At 31.7% G+C, this 17,835-nt stretch overlaps 1 protein-coding gene across 1 annotated transcript; it reads right to left on the minus strand.

The window, feature by feature from the left end:
• On the minus strand, nucleotides 1-1,716 carry LOC129803909 (uncharacterized). The gene is made up of 3 exons (XM_055850787.1): nucleotides 1,594-1,716; nucleotides 393-514; nucleotides 1-324 (listed from the first exon to the last, which is right to left on the minus strand). The coding sequence occupies exons 1-3, from the start codon at nucleotides 1,603-1,605 to the stop codon at nucleotides 69-71; spliced, it is 390 nt and encodes a 129-aa protein (XP_055706762.1). The 5' UTR covers nucleotides 1,606-1,716; the 3' UTR covers nucleotides 1-68.
• Nucleotides 1,717-17,835: the final 16,119 nt, after the last annotated feature.

Genomic DNA, 17,835 nt, shown 5'->3' on the forward strand with positions numbered 1-17,835 from the left:
ACGTATATTCAGTTGAATTAATTAGTGTACATATTTCTCAAGATAAAAGATTTTGTTTGATTAAATGATTAACCAACAAGAGACTTCAGAACAAGCGGTGCAATATAGGGCACTTTAGGAGTCTCTTCGTCAGGAAGGGTGCTAATAGTAAGATTGGCTCGATAACCATCAATTCCAGAAACGTAATTCACTATGTAGTAGTGATTGTCATCCCCAACGAAAGAATATGATCCTCTGATCTCCAAAAATTCAACTTCCTTGTCCCCATCCTTCTGCAAAATAATCATAGCGTGTTCATCACGAGATTGTCCATCGATAGAATAGCTGTGACGAAGTGATTTTATCAAATTTTATTAAAATATAAAAGTTAAAATATAAAAAGGATGAATTACCTGAAGTCATAACCATTATCACTTCTTGAAGAGCTGTAACTTAGTAATTCAGGATTCTCATTCAAAGGGAGACCCATTAGCAAAACAGCTGAAGTAACCAATAATAACACGATCCACACGATCTGTTGGGTACAAAGTTAAAAATATTTTACTTTTGCACAAAATTTTTACAAGGTTTTGGTTATAAAATTACTCAAATGTTCATCGTGATGAGATTGCAGATTTCATGAAATTTCACCGTAGTCGTTATCTACATTAGGCAGAAAAACGTGAAATTTCATGAAATTTGCCATCTCTAATCGTCATCATAATTGTGACTATTACACAAACATGTTTTACACGAAAAATAGTGTGACTAAATAAATCAACCGTTAGACCGTAAAAAAATAATAAAGCACTATTAAAAATTCTATTCCCTAATTTGCTAATTAAAAAATTTCGAATTTTGTAAATAGTTTAAGGTTTTACGCGATCTTATAAGACTACACAAAAACTATACATTTCAGTATAATAATTACACAATTTGTAAAATAAGAATAAAATTACTATTTTTTAGTTCGTCTGATGCTATTTAAAATTTATAAGTGGTTTTTGAAGATTAATTGTAATGCAAAAACTATTTACATGTGAAACTCCTGTTCTCTTGTTAGATCACACTTCTTACGTCTTTTTGTGTAATTTTAGAATTGTCTTGTTGCAGAAGTTCAGCAATGATGGTTATACCATTGATACTGTATTATTAGTGTTTGAACTCCACAGTTTTTTCAAGTAACAACGATCTTCATACACTTTCAAGTCTTACAAATAAGAGTGCTCTCTATTATTAAATTTCTATTATTATATTTTCATCTACTTTTAGAAAATTAGCCAAAATATTTGAGTATAAGAAGGTTACCCTAAAAGTTGTACCAATATCCAAAGCCGAGAAATAAATTATTTAACACACTACAAAATAATTTGTTTTATGAATTTTTCATTTGACTCAATCCTTGAATGAGAACAAGCTCTAATTAGATTCTGCAACTGATCAAAAATATTTTAGAGGATCAAATATTACATTGCATGTAGAGCATGTAGATAATAATGCACTACACTCAAATTTAACAATTTATTATGCAGTAAATTGAATTCTTTTTGCTTGTGGAAATAGAAAAACCTCGTAAAATAGAATTATTAGGATAATTAAAATAGACTCACTCACTTTCACTATCATTTTTAACTTCTTGTACTGCTAGGACATTCAGTGCTAGCCCACTCGTGTACTCTTGGCAACTGATGCAAAGATGCAGATTCACAAAGAAATACTCTACAGTTTTATATTTCAAGGAGACTCATTTACGAGATGTGGTTTCTTTTTTTTTATTTTATTAGGAAATATTAACGAGTTACACAAGAATTGTATTGTCATCCAATATCTCCTTTATCGCGTATATCGTACATGATATTATTTCACTACAAGAATGACCTTGACTGTATCAATCATACTAACTTTAACTTGTTTTTTTCGTTTGGTACTTTTTCTTTTATTGTCTTTTACTCTTATTCAGGAAGAGTTTTCAGAGATTGATTACAGATATATAACACAATTCATGAGGAGTCTAAAATTCATTTTCGTATTTAGAATAACATTCAATTTAGGTCTTTACTGAATGATCAGTATTCTATATAGTTCTGCCAGTTAAATATTATATAAAATTTGCTTAGAAAAAAGAAAAAAAATTGTTTATTTATAAATTTACAAATCATGATACTACTGTCATAAGAATTTTAACAAAAAAGATAATTAAGAAAATTAATTTTTTCCTATAAACTTGATACATAGACGCTAAATGCCCGAATATTAATATTTCCTTGGTCATTTCAGATTTTTTTAATGGCAGTGATACTCTTTTTGTCAAGAAAAAGGCATGTCCAACTTGTACCGGCTAATTGTTCAACTTGTAACACTATGTCCAACTTGTCTCATTTTACCCTAAGTAAATTTCGATCGTTTTTCTTTACAAAGAGGATTTTAAAATTATCAAATTTGCTTATGTATCGTTATCTTCGAGCAATAAGGTCTTGATAGTTGGATTTATTGGATTTATCCAACGAGTGACTTTAGGGCATTGGGATCAATTTCTAGACTGGGAGGTCTTTCATCAGCAACATCAGTAATTGTCTGATTGAATCTAAAACCATCAATTCCAGAAACATATTCAACTGTATAGCGACGATTATCGTCTCCAATGAAAGAATATGATCCTCTAATCTCTAGAACTTCAACATTCTGATCTCCATCTTTCTGCAAAACTATCACGGCGTGCTCATCACGAGATTGATCATCGGTGGAATAACTAGAGAGTTAAAAAAATCTGTTACTCTACTTAAAGAATTCGTATAAAAATAGATATCACCTAAAATCATAACCATTATCATTTCTTGAAGAGCTGTAAGTCAGCAACTCAGGATTGTTGTCCAATGGAAATCCCTTTATGAAAATAGCCATAGTTGCTAATAAAAAGGTGACCTGTTGAACAAAGATAATTTATACTCTTCCACAAAATATTGAAATTTCTCATTGTGTTGTTATATCCTAAATTAATTTTATTTAACTTTATTCTTTCTTTTAAATATATTTTTATGTAAAACCGTAATCTTCAATTTTGTCGCTGATAAATTCTATTGACTGTAGCATCTTTTACTGCCAGCGAGACAATTGGAAAATTTTATAATTACTTCTCTTCTAAATCAAGTGAATTTAACATAAGAAGAATATGCTATGCAATTGTGTTGAAACTCATCAAAGAAAATTTTATAAGTAATCTCATAAAGCGGAAGCTTAGTATGTATCCCAAAAACATGCAACCGGAATAATTTGTACAGTAGACTCTTTCTCAATCACGCATTTGAGGCAAAATGTCATCCAAATTATTCAGAGATTCGGGCATCAAAGTCATTGTAAATTCCACAAAAAGCACTCAATTATAAAGAATCTCGATAAAACAAGGGAACTACAGCGAATTTGAACAAATTTGCTTTAAATCAAACGTGAAAATTCTCAACAAAATTTCGCGCCCCATTCAAAAAGAGCCGATTGAGCGAGAGGCTACTGTACCGACAAATAGAATATCATAGGCTTATACTTTACGACTTTAACTATGTCCTTACAAATTTTCTAATAGAAAGATTCACTCACTTTTACTGTCATTTCCATTTTTCACTTAACTCTTTTGCACACAATGTTAGCTCAGTCGTGGGCTTTTGGAGACTGATGTTAAGTTGCAGATTAATCAAGTAACTCACACTCTCATTTTCAGTTTCAAGGAAACGAATAAACGAGAAGTGACTTTTTTTTTAGTTTTGTATGATTAGCATACGGTTAAACGAGTTACATAAGACTACATAGTCCTTGCCTCAGTTGAGATATTTTTACACTGCAAAAGCAGTCCTATCACTTCCGATTGAATCTCTGCATTAAGATATTATACATTGGGATCAATTTCATCAAAAATTCTTTTATTTATTTATTCGTTTTGAAGAAATTTGTTCAGTTTTGTAAGGGGAATTCTTCAAATTCAGCCAAAAACATTATTTTTTACGAAAATTGTTTCCATGTGCAGAGGTCTTTATGTGTTTGAACGTTGTTTTGTACATAAATTTTTGTAGGGGAAATTAGGACAATAGTAAACGTGAGATAGTTGCAAATACTGATTTTTATTTCTACTTGGACTCATGTCGACCATTTCTTTAGTTGACAAATATCCCTAAAGTGTCTTTGAATTCATACACTGGCAAAAATGAAAGGGTCACTGATGATCCTTTGAAAAGGTCACTTGCTTAACACCTATTTAACTCTGGAATAAACGAATAAAAACAATGAAAAAGTTATCTTTGGTGTTCGCTCAGATGAGAGAAATATGATACACTGAGAGAAATCCGAAAAAGTTAAAATAACGTTCCGGAAATGTTAATTTTACCCTGCAGTATTGATCCGAAATTGGTGTAAATATTACCCTTTTTAGGTGTATTGGGATTTAAAATTAACCTTTTTCATGTTAATTTTACCCTTAAAAAAGTGTAAAATTAACATTGAAAAATGTTGATATATTTTTACACCTAAAAAGTGTTAAAGTTATGAGGAAAACAAAGTTAATTGCACTCTCTTTTTTTTCTCAGTGTAGGAGTAATAAATTTACGAGAAAACGTAATCTATCGTGATAAATGAGCATACAAAATTTCAAAAGATTCAAGTGAACCTTTCAAATGATCAAATATGATCCATATTTGTTGAAAAGATTTAATTGCACCCTTTTATTTTTACCAGTGTATGGTTCACGTCCTCTGAAGCTTAATATTTAATAATAATATTATATAATAATAGTTTAATAATAATAGTTTATTTAATTCACAATAATAGGGTCGTCCCTCTTACAATTGTGGAAAAAAGAAAAGAAGAAAAAGAATTTACACAAAAAATATAATACATCAAAATGAGAAAAAAATAAATGTAAAAAAGAAACAAAAAGAAGAAGAATTTGGGCGTTAATTTCTCAAAGGCTCAGCCTGAAAATGTCGCCGAATAGCATTCGCAGAGTTACGGTTATTAGCCGGAATGAAATTGTGAAGTACTATGCCCTTTACAAACAGTGTGCGGTAAAGGCAGTCACTGTTACGGCGTTATCACACTTGCACATTAAAATTTTAATATGATTCACATTAATTGTCGCTTGTGAGCGTCCAAATATGTTATTTGTGTCTTTGAGTAACTTAATATTTTGGGTTTTTCTATTTATTAATAAAGAAGTGAACTTGGCCTGCAAAAATAAGTTTAAATTTACCTAAAGCATAAATATTTTTCACATTAAAAAATTAAAGAGAAAATTACATTAATTTTTCGCATTAATGCTATAAATCAATTTATATCAAATTTTCCGGGCCAAGTCTACTTTTTATCAACAAACAGATCAAATTTTGAATATAAAATGATTCAAACACACATATTACACATTAGGACTCTCACCAGCGACAATTAATGTGAATCATATTAAAATTTTAATGTGCAAGTGTGATAACACAGTTAGATTTAGGTACTATAAGTCCTCGAACCCTTGCCGAACCCCCCCTAACCAGAAGATTCGATAGGTATTCAGGACGTGCTAAAAGCAACAAATTGAACAAAAAGAGCACTGTTTTGGTTTAGTAACTCCCATGAAATTCAAAAGAACCTAGGACACCAAAAGATTTATATTTTTGTGCATTACTCATTTGATTTTCAAAAGAAAAGAGTTTCAGGGAAATATTTCAGTATATTTAATTGCTAAACTGCAGTAATTATGTTTTTTTTTATTTATCATGATACATCAATGAATAAACTGGCCAGATGATTTAACCGACGAGTGAGATGATTGCATTAGGAGGAAGAGCTGCTGGAGGTTGCAAATCATCAATATTAGGATTATCGATGTCAGAAGGATTGTAGGAATTAGGAGGATTGTTGGTAATGGTCATGTTGGCTCTATAACCATCAATTCCAGAAACGTAATTCACTGTGTAGTAGCGATTATCATCCCCAACGAAAGAATATGACCCCCTAACTTCCAGAACTTCCACTTCCTTGTCCCCATCTTTCTGCAAAACAATCACGGCGTGTTCATCACGAGATTGTTCATCTGTTGAATAACTGAAACAAGAATTTATTGCTTTAAAATTTAATTTATCACTTTTCTGCTTCACCTGAAAATGGAACATATAAATTGTATTATTTTCTTTTCTGATAAAAATACTAATAAATTAATTTGTTTTTATATCTTAACTTTGTATTGTACACCAGAAACAAGTTTGAATCCTTAAAATTAAATTACCTAAAATCATAACCATTGGCGCTCCTCGAGGAACTATAAGTCAGTAATTCAGAAGGATCATTGAGTGGATTGAGTGGAAGGCTCACTGTTGTAAGAGCCATAAGAGCTAAAAAGAAGATGCTCTATCGAAAAAAAATTTTTTTTTTGAAATGTTTCTCTTTTCGCATAATAATTATACTAATAAAGGTATTTGATATCAATGATTTTCACATTTCTAATAAGGGCATTCACTTACTGTTACTATCATTCTTCCGTTTTACTCAATATTTGTCCGTTAACTGTTTATCCACTGAAGTTTTTTACACGACTGATGGGAACTTACAAACTTAAGAAACATCTCACTCTCTTACAAGATTCAAGGAGAATAAATATGTTTTTTTTTTAATGATTAGCCATTAGCGTATTGCAAAAACTTGAAAAAGAATTATGTCTACTTCAGGGAAAGGCATTGGAAGAATGCCATGCAGATGCAGGAATTGCCGATCACAATTTTGCGTAAATAACCATCAGTTAGTTATTTTGTTCTTATTGTTATAAAACTTGTCCACTGCAAAATACATTCATTTTCTCTCGTAAATTTTTGTTGTTAAGCTTTTTTTATTTTTTTTTATTAAGTTCAACAAACTGCAGCTTATATCGACCACTCAGAATATAATGCGACTAACTCGATTTTTTTGCAAAATTCGTTTTTTTCGCTTTTCGGATACTCCGTGAAACCCTCTACCTTCCCTGTGAATATTATACCTGAATATAAATTATTTCCAAAGTTATAGCGCTTTTTCTAAAAAAGCAAAATCTCACTCATTTTTCAATTCAGTCAGGATAAGAGCCGCATAACTCGACCGTGTGACGTCATCATTTTGCTTGTCAAAAGTATCCCGGCTGATTTCACGACAATAGATAAGCTATTATTTGGCTGCAAATATGTATAGTCTTCAATTTGGTAATAATAACTAGTCAATAACTAATATTGTTAATAATAATTAATAACTCTTCTATAAAATTAAAAAAAATGGATCAAAAACTAAAAATTGGATATTGAATACGAAATAGGCGTAAAATGCTAGTATTTTTATATGGAGTTTGACAGCTGTAATGGACATTTGAATGGCTTATATTTTATAAAGACCAAAGAAAATTTCACGATTTAATCCAGAATATAAATTTTGCGAATATTGCAATTATTTATGAAATATTACTGATATCTTGATATTTTTTTTTAGGTTCTCTAGTATTGCAAGTATTGCAAACCTGGATAAAAGCAATAAAATGCTAATTTATTATGCATCAAACTTCTCCTTGGCGCGAGAGCTCATAACCTATTAACTTTTAAGAAATTTTGTTGCTTGAAAATTGGTTAGAAATAATAATAAGAAATATGTGAAAAAGTGAAAATAATAAAAACTAAATAATATAAGACCTACAGGTGGTGTGGTTATCCGTCCTGGGAATCCTACTTCACTGAAACACTACCTCTTGGTTCGATAATTATATCTTTTTATTAATCAATTTTCACATGAAAGTTTTCTACATTTTCTTTCGGATAATTAGCCGCCATTCCAAACTTCACTTCTTCTACTTCTTCCTCTTCCAGTTACCCATCCTAGACACACACCAACTGATCGATATTTTCCCATCACTATAGTTCCCACAGGGTAAATTCTGTAATTGTCGTGGAATTTTCACGCTTGCGTTTGAAACCTGTCAATGCCAATCGAACTTTTGTTCTCATATCACATTTGTTCGATTCGAAAATGCAATTAATTGATTTTTTCACACTTTAAAACACAAATTGGCATTTTACTTTAATTTCAAGTGATAACACTAATGTATAGAGAATTTAATTAGCTTTCGTTTAGTAGAAAAAAATAGTTGATAACTTTTTTATTATGTTAAAAATTGAAAAAAAAACTAAAAAATGGGCGTAAAATACCAAATTAACGTAAAATGCTACCTTTTTATACGTAGTTGGCATCCGAAATGGACATTTGAATGGCTTATACTATATAACCTAAAAAATGTTAATATTTTTGAGTTTTGTCACGATTCGAAAAATACGTGAAAATAATAAAATAAATATTAAAAATTAAGTAATATAAGACCAAGAATTGATGTAGAATGGTAATGTAAAAAAAGGTGAATATTCACTTTTCGCTTTGTTTTACTCTTTCTTTTCTTTTTAAACTATATATGAGAATTTTAAAAATTTACAGGATAATATATAGATATGAGTTCTAAGATTCTTGCCAAATTGTTAGAAAAAAGAAAATTCAATATGTAAACAAATAGTATAAGGAAATTCAATAGAAGTTGCCTTTTTGCTACGAAAATCTGTAAAAATTCACTTTAGCATTTGTTGTCAATTTTCACAAAATTTATATAAAAATGACTAGAAAAATGGGAAAATATTTATTGAAAAAATAATTTATGAGTCCTAGAACTGCTGTAGAAGTTTTACGGAAAGAAAAATATTGAAAAAATGCTTTTTTGTGGAGAATAATTGCACTGGCATTTTATGCCAGTTTGGTGTTTTACGTAATTTTTTTTGGCTCGGGTTTTAAAGTTTTAAAATGTCTTGAAAAAATTACTTATCAAAATTAGAATACATAGACAGTGATGCGTATGGGGAATGATATCGAAACAATTTTGACAAGTGATGCGTGACCAGCCGGGTCGCTTGGCAGCGTGGGAAACTCGAGTTGTTCGGGTCTTATCCTGAGCTTTTGATATGACAGCTCAGGAAAAATATGTTACAACTCGGAAAATATTGTAATAGTTATTAAAATACACATTATTTTGTGAAAGTTTTATGAAATTAAGATAGCTGTTATCGAATCCTTCCGTTTGATGTACAATATTAGGAAAGTGAAGTTAAATTAATTGATTTATTAGCAAATGCAAATCTCAGCTTTAAATCGCTCTCCTGTAAAGTTGGCCATTCGCGAGTTAGTCGGATTATATTCTGAGTGGTCGATATGGGCTGCCTACAGACCGTATTTGCGTAAATCAGAATAATTCGTTGTGCTTGCTCCTATTGTATATTTCAATGCAAATGAACAGTAAAAAATTAAATTTTGTCCACTGAAAAATCTAAGTATTTATAAAAATATACATTTTATAATAATTATCTATAGGGTAGCTGTAGGTAAAACGAATAATTCCTTAGTTAGTTACCCTTTGCCAAAACTCGCACATTTCACTGCTTATGATTTATTACATTTCTGATCAAATTTACTCAATTTGTACAGTGACTTATTTTTTAAATTATGTAATATTAAAGTACATGATTTCCTTGTGAACTTTAAGTACTCAACGCGAATTTATCCAATGAGCGATTTCAATGCATTAGTATCAATATATGCGACATGTTCGTCCAGAGCAGGAGATATTCTGATAGTTGCTTTATATCCGTTAATTCCAGCCACATAATCCACTGTGTAAATAAGATCATCATCCCCGATGAAAGAATACGATCCATGCACCTCGAAAGTACTTTCCTCATCTTCGACTCCTTGGCGTGGGGGTGGAATCAGAACACCGTGTTCTTCGCGGGTTTGATCAGACGTGGAGTAACTGCAAGTGAGTGGGTGGACAGGTAACTAATCGATACCATTGAAAAGCATGCAATAAAGAAGCTGGAGAATCACCTAAAGTCATATCCATTAGCACTCCTGGAGGAGCTGTAAGTCAACAACTCAGGGGGATTATTCAGCGGGAGGCTCGCTGCCAGAAGAGTCATGGTGCCCAAGAAAAAGATGATCTGTTGGGGAGAGGTATCAATATTATTAACTTTCTCAAATATATGTTTATGTGTGAAATTTAACGATTTCGAAGCTCAAACACTAAGAAACTACAAAATTAATAAAAATAGCCTGGGAAAATGCCAAGGTGTCTAATATTATAACTTTCAAAGGTGCGAAAAAGACACAATAAGCATTGACTCAAGAAAAGCATTCAACAAATTACTAAATGTGTGAAATTAAGATCACTTTTGTCCAATTAAAAGTATTTAGAAACTTTAGCTCTCTGTTTTAGTTCTCTGAAACACTTGACTAAATAATGATTCTTTTCTCATTTTTTTACAATAACCATCATAATCTCAACTGACTTTCACGGTCATTTTGTAGCTTGTTATCCACTAGGAGCAACTTCCTCAATGCGAACACGTTCAAAGATTCTTCACGACTGGATGGTAAAATACAAAAATTAAGATAGTCTATCTTTTAGAAGTGATTTAATGAGCAAAAAAAAAAAACAAAACGCAATTTTTTGATATTTTTGTTCATTCAATATATATATTTTTTTAATTTAGGGGAGACTGGGGCAAAATTTGTCAAAACGAAAATTTAAATATTCACTATTTCCTAAAATAAAAGAGACTGAGGCTTGAAATTTTTATTACAGATAGCCTTTATGAACCTTCTTAAACTTACAAAGTTTCAAGGGGTTCGAGGAAGGATTATGTAAAAAAAAAAATAATGAAATTTTGAGCCCTGGAATATTTGGCTTACAGAAAATATCAATACTGGTTAGCTCAATTTAAACCCATTTCTCGTTAAGCTAGAGAAAAATTATCGTCGACAAATTTGTAGAGGAATAAATTTCGTATAAAAATATGTCTGTTTGATATTTTTAACGTTTTCGAGAGTAAAACGTCACAAGTTATCCGAAGACTGTCAAAATTTGCCCCAGCAATTTTGAGAATCTCCACAAAATCGACTTTTAGAAAATGATTCGAAAATCACATTTTTTTTCGAGATAGAGGAAAATAGTCTTCTGCAATGTTGTAAAGCAGTAAATTTCCTACAAGAATATGCTCAATATAAAACGTTTAAGTTTTCTCACTCAGAGTTCGTGAAAGAAATAAATATGCGTTTTGACAAGTTTTGCTCCAGACTCCCCTACTGCTGATCTTATTATTACTTAATTCAGGGGTCCATTAAGCCTAATAAAAAGTGAAGATATTTTTCACTTTTCCTTGTAAAAATTTTGCAGATATTGCACCGCGACATAAACAAATTTGCTCGTAGTTCTTGTATTATTTCGGCGAACATTAGGAAATATGTATTTTTAGATAGCTTTTAATGCACGATTTCGAAATTATATCAGACTGATAAGTCAATTCTATTTAGGAAAAAAACTTGCCAATAGTCTTCAGTGCCTCTATGCAAAAACGTATGGAAAAACGAAATGTCGAGAGGCCCCTGCTGAATTTTAAGCGAATTAAATTAAATTTCTTTTAAAATATAATATTTTGAACTCATTTAGTTTTCTGATAGATTTAAGGGGTTTAAGGTATGAATGATTTAAAAGCTTCAAAGCTAGAGGGAGGTTATGACAATAATATGCAGGGGGAAGTGGTGCTACTTTGAGCTGTGGGGCTACATTGTTATACGATTTTTTCGCATTCTTCTAAAGGAGACCGGGTTTTAACATGATGTGATTTGAATAGGCTAAACAATTATAGATTTAAGTAAAATAATTGTAAGGACCAGCTTGATTTAGAAATCGGCGAAAAAGTCGTATAACAATCTGTCCCCACAGCTCAAACTAGCCCCACCTCCCCCTATGTATACTTCTGACAATATTATTGTCTTCTTGCTTTCAATCTCCAGCCAATCAAAAACCACAACGGAACTAAATTTTTTATGAGATCAAATATTTAATTGCACGTACAGTGCGTATGGTACATAGCATTATAAAGTGTAAACTTAACTTACGATGTACAAAAGTGATCAATAAAAACGATCACCAATATAGTTTATCTGGTGAACTTATTTCAATTTATTTAAAATATTTGTTAAACAATTTACGAGAATAGTCATTATTCAGCCAAAACGATTCTGTGAATTTATACAGGCAGTAAAAGTTTCTAAATACTCTTAATTAACAAAATTGCTCTAAATTTCACAAGTTATTTTATATGAAACGCTTCTTTATAGGTATGTTTAATGTTTAACAATGTCTTTTTCACACTTTTACAAATATAACATTAGATACTACCTTGACATTTTCCCAGGTTATTTTAATTTTGCATTTTTTCAGTTTGAGCTTTAAAAAACCGTAAAATTTCACACACAAACATATATTTTTTTTCTTTCTCTTCAACAGATATCATCTTCTTCTTGGGCACCATGAGTCGTCTGGCAGCGAGCCTCCCGCTGAATAATCCCCCTGAGTTGTTGACTTACAGCTCCTCCAGGAGTGCTAATGGATATGACTTTAGGTGATTCTCCAGCTTCTTTATTGCATGCTTTTCAATGGTATCGATTAGTTACCTGTCCACCTACTCACTTGCAGTTACTCCACATCTGATCAAATCCGCGAAGAACACGGTGTTCTGATTCCACCCCCACGCCAAGGGGTAGAAGATGAGGAAAGTACTTTCGAGGTGCATGGATCGTATTCTTTCATCGGGGATGATGATCTTATTTACACAGTGAATTATGTGGCTAGAATTAATGGCTATACAAAGTAACTATCGGTAATCCTTGAATTCAGTTTGCGGAAGCATCAGGAGAACTTGCATTAATTAATCACGTCGAACTGATTCTTTTTATGAATAGCTTTTTTATATAATATAAAGAGAATTATCTTCTGGGTTAAATATTATTAAGAAAATGAAGAAAACTTTTAAATAAATTAATAGAAAATATTTGAAAAAATTTTACACTGAGATCATGTGGTGCATTAGGTGCACGTGATCAAGAAAACGTCGTGAATCAAGTGAACAGCAAATTACAATAAGGTAATACAGTTTTGTAATTAGATAATATTTTCCGAAGGCACTCAATTGGTCAAGTGGTAAGAATTCTAGTTCTATGATACAAGTGTCCCAGGTTCGATTCCTTTTACGTCACCAGGATTTTTTCTAGCATTAAAAGTCTTCGAATTTCATTCAGTGAGCTACTGCACTTGATTCCACAGACTGATAAATCCGTCCTTTCTTTTTTAGGGAAAATGACTAGGGTGGAATCACCACTTCTCTCCAGTGCCCCGCTTTTCGCCACTTATATTGAAATCGCTATTTTTTCGCGATTTGTGAAATAAATGAGCCGCAAACTACTTTGTATTTTTACTGCTGCTACGTCTAGAGTCGAAAATTAATAATTATTCGTTTTGCATTTACGATTTTGATCATTTTTTAGAGTAATATTTTTAGCAAGTGCATCGAATCCAATATTTCTTACCAAATGTACTAAAAGTGTCATCAAGTTTTCATCAAGCAAAAAATACCTTTTTGGATCAATTATTTGTCCATTGAATATTTGTATTTGTATAAAATTTGTATTTAGTTAATTAATATTTCATTTTATATTATTTTTATATAAAAATGAGGCATGTCGAAAAATGGTAATACTTTGGAATGACTTTACCACCTGTCGCCATCTCTTTTCAATAAGCGACGCTAACTTCACTTCGCAGATTGTCAGTTGTTTATTTTCTGCAATAGACCTATAAATTTAATTTCTCAAATAAAAGTGAAGAAAAATTGTTTAAAGTAATTGATAATAAGGTGATTATGAGGAAAAAGAAATGCTGAATGTAATCTTTATATAACATTGCCTAAAATAATCGAGTTTGGACCTTTTCAATTTTGTGGCGAGAAGTGGTTACAAAACTGGCGAAAAGTGGTGAAAAGTGACGACGAAGTGGTTATTTTTGCATTGTTAATAAAAATTAGTTTTTAAGTAGTCCAGCGTTAAATTCTAGGACAATTGTTTTCACGAATCAAAAGCCAATACATCTAAGTAGTTTTGTGTCAAATTTGAGTTATCTTGTAATAAGAGTTCCAAAGTTATAATAAAATTAATTCCTCTTTTTCCTAAATATGGCGATAAGTGGTTACTCCACTCTAATGCGTATTTAAAAGTCCTGCATGCGAGAAGGTCTAGTTTCTTTAGGAGATGTTGTGCAAAACTTATTGTTATTATTATTTTTTTTATTAGGGGTCCATCTGGAAGATGATTGACCCATATTATTATTATTACTATTGTTATATTATTCAAGGGAGTATTTAGAAAAAAACTAACATATTTATTAAAAAATATGAAAATGATAGTGGTTGGTTTCGAAATAATATTTGCTATCAGAAGATTTTAGGTTTTTGATTTTAAAATAATACCTCTCTTAATACCTTGATAAATTATTTTTTTATTTCAAAATCGAGCCGATATATTTGAGTAGGGGAAAGTGCTCTCCCTTCGAATGCTCATGCCTTCGAATAATGTAAATTTTCTTTTGTTTTTCGTAAGATATTTACACTAAATTATCACGGATCTATCAACAATTGATCATAAGCCAACTAATATTTATAAAAAATGTGTAGGTCTCTTAGAAAAACTAAAAGAAAATTCACATTATACGAAGGCATGAAGGTTCGAAGGAAGAGTAGGAGAAAGTAGTTTGCCTTTGAATGAGGCAGCCTTTGAATGCTTTAATTTTTTTCTTATTTCCCAAAGCTAAAATTCCTTTTTTTAATCGAAGTTAATAGAAAATAGTTAATACTATTAACTCTAGTTCACAAAATAGAATTTATGTTTTGAGAAAGAAGAGAAAAATTGAAACATTCAAAGGCTACCGCATTCAAAGGCAAACCACTTTCTCTTACTCTTCCTTCGAACCTTCATGCCTTCGAAAAATGTGAATTTTCTTTTATTTTTCCTAAGAGACTTACACATTTCTATTAAATATTAGTTAGCTTATTATCACTTATTGATAATTATGTGTAAGTCTCTTAAGAAAAATGAAGGATATTCACATTATTCGAAGGTATGAATATTCGAAGGGAGAGTAATTTCCCCTATGACTCTGAATTTCTAAGAATAATATAACTAAATCTCATACTTAAAGTTTAATTCATTTATATAATAATTTTTCGATTATTAAATAATTAGAAAAATAGCGTTGTTTTTCAGCAATTCATGCACTGGATTTATGTATAATCCTATATAAACTTAAAAATATGTAATAGTAATAATAGGAATTAAAACGGTATGAACTTTTCTAATACTAAATTTAATTATTTCTATCCATTCAAATATTATTTTAAAATAAAAAAAAGATTAGTGATAGACATTTCAAAATCGATCAAATATTAGCTTATGTCAAATACTGTGGATGTTTAAATATTCTTTAATATATTTCCATTAAATTTAATAATCAAAATTTTAATATGATTAGAAACTCTCCAAAAAAACACTGTCATTTGATCAATTCGCGCTGAATTTTAATTCTCTTTGCTACAAGAAGGACCAGTTTCTTATGCCAAACATAAATTCCTCAACTTGTGATACTCAATCCACTAAACATGCTTCTGAATGCTTCTACATTTAGTGCACTGCGCATGCAAAGATAAAGGTTGATTTGGTTCCTGCGGAGGATTTATTGGGCAGCAAAAGAACAGTGATTAATCGTTTGTGCAGCACTCAAGACGTTAAAATCTCAAAAAAAAAAAAATTCTCCGAAAAGTCACTCGAAATTTTTGCAAGAGATCTTCCGCAAGAAGCTGACATTATCACGCGGACACCACAAAGCCAAAGCCAAGGTAAGAAAAATAAGAGTTCAACAGTCGATTTTCGAGGGAGGAAACGTTTTCTTGTTATTGAATTCTTTTATTTTTTATTGACTTGAAGGAGGAGTGTGAGAAATTTCTGAGAAGCGACACGATCATTATGAGGTAATTCCCGACAAAATATGTGCTATCAGATGAAATTTATCACATTGATGTTGTGAAAATTTGTTGCTGGGGCTTTTTTGGAGGTGTTTAGATATATGTAATTGACTAAATTTCTTTCTAAAATATGTGAAATTTATGAAAATAGCAAAAAGAAGTTGTTGTGAAGACAGCTCATATGGAATGCTAAAGCAACAACGCATTTTCGCCTCGTGATTAGGACAATGCGAAGTAATAATTTTCTAAGGCTTGTAGGGGAGGGTGAGGCAATTTTACGGAATTTCGTGTTTCTATATAAAGAAAAATAATTTTTCGTAGGTTTATGATCATGAGGCTCTATCCTAACAAGTTAAATGATCTATCCTAAATTTAATCATTTTGAGACGCTCATTGAAAAATCTTAGAAAAATGTTTCTCTAAAAAAATGCAAGGTATTAAATAGAGATTTTTAATAGAAAAACACAAAAATCAGAAAAACAATTAAAAAAAATAAATATTTGGATGAGTTTTTTGTCATCAACATTATCATTTTAAACCGCTTATTCTCTATTGGGGTCACGGGCTTAGGACATCCAGGTTAGCAACCCACGTCTGCCGATCCTTCGCCACATCAGGAAGATCTTCGGGTTCGATCTCAAGGTGCTCTAAGGCAATATCCTGAATTTGATTCAGGCACGGCACCTTGCCCTAGTTCTAGTCTAGGTCTGCCCCGAGGTCGACGTATCTTCACAATGGCTTGCATAGCTTTTCTGGGGAATCTTTCTTCATTTATGCGTTGAACATGCCCATAGTGCCCATACCATCGAAGCTGTGGTCTCTTAACGCGAAGAAGTAACTCTGAAGAAGTCGAGTCTTAGCTCCTTACGAACGGCCATGTTCCTCAGTTGATCTCGACGAGTGATTCGCGATGATAGTTCTGCCTCCGTCCTAGCATCACTCGCAAATAACACCCCGAGAGACTTGAACATCTACACCTGGGTCAATGAGATTCCACTAACATGTAGAATGCATTATACAGATCGTCGAGAAATCACCATTACCTGCGACAATTATTCTTTTAAGAAATCTATTTTTTGAGACTTCGAATTCTGATGAGAAAAACACGTAGCAAAACATTTTCAAAAACTTTTTTGTTGTTTTTAAGTGTTAAAATAGTTAATCCTTAAATACGGAACACTTTCCCTTGTACCTGCATGAAACTTCCCCGATGTCGGTCATCACCCGATTGTACCCGGACACCCGATCTTTCCCTACTATATTTCTTAAGCGTAGTCCCAAATAAAATTAATAAAATGTACTCCCTCCGTCCCAAAAAAAGTCGTACGTTTGAGAAAAATTCTTGTCCCAAAAAAAAGTCGTACGTTTGGAAGAAAATCGCTAGGAAGAGACGATGTAAAGTAGAAATGCTGTGTATTGGAAATATCTTATATACACACTATCCTCCATCTTCAATGGGTAATATGGAGGTCCACCTAGGATTGTAAGATAAGAAAACAATGTCTTAAAAACATCTTTCTTTTGAATATTTTTAGTAAGATTTAAGTGCCAAAAGTTTGAAGATAGAAGCTTGGCACCTTCGGCGACGCCCCCATAAGTCGACCTTGGGATCATTACCCTACCCCTCATTTACCCCCTCCCTACCCTCCAAAAACCATATTGTTTTTTGGGATTGTTCAAAAACACATAGTGCGATTTTTTTCTGAGGAAGAGGAGGGGCAGGGGGAAACTGGGAACATATTGAAAATCCAAAAGTTGACCTACGGAGAGTGGGGGTCGTCCAAAGACATCAAATCTTTATCTCCAACCATTCAGCACCCATATCACAGAACGTAGAAAAAAAGAGCAAGATTGGTTTTATTGCCCTTTTTGTAAATTTAGACCCATTGTTATAGCATAACGAAAAGAACTATAAATCCCTTCTTTG

Source organism: Phlebotomus papatasi, chromosome 2 (genome assembly GCF_024763615.1).
Source record: "Phlebotomus papatasi isolate M1 chromosome 2, Ppap_2.1, whole genome shotgun sequence".
NCBI lineage: Eukaryota > Metazoa > Arthropoda > Insecta > Diptera > Psychodidae > Phlebotomus > Phlebotomus papatasi.

Bases quoted from the DNA above. Each gene is read 5' to 3' on its own strand.
- LOC129803909 (XM_055850787.1), bottom strand. The intron at 325-392 runs GTAATTCATCCT...ACTTCGTCACAG, and splicing joins GATAATGGTTATGACTTCAG to CTATTCTATCGATGGACAAT.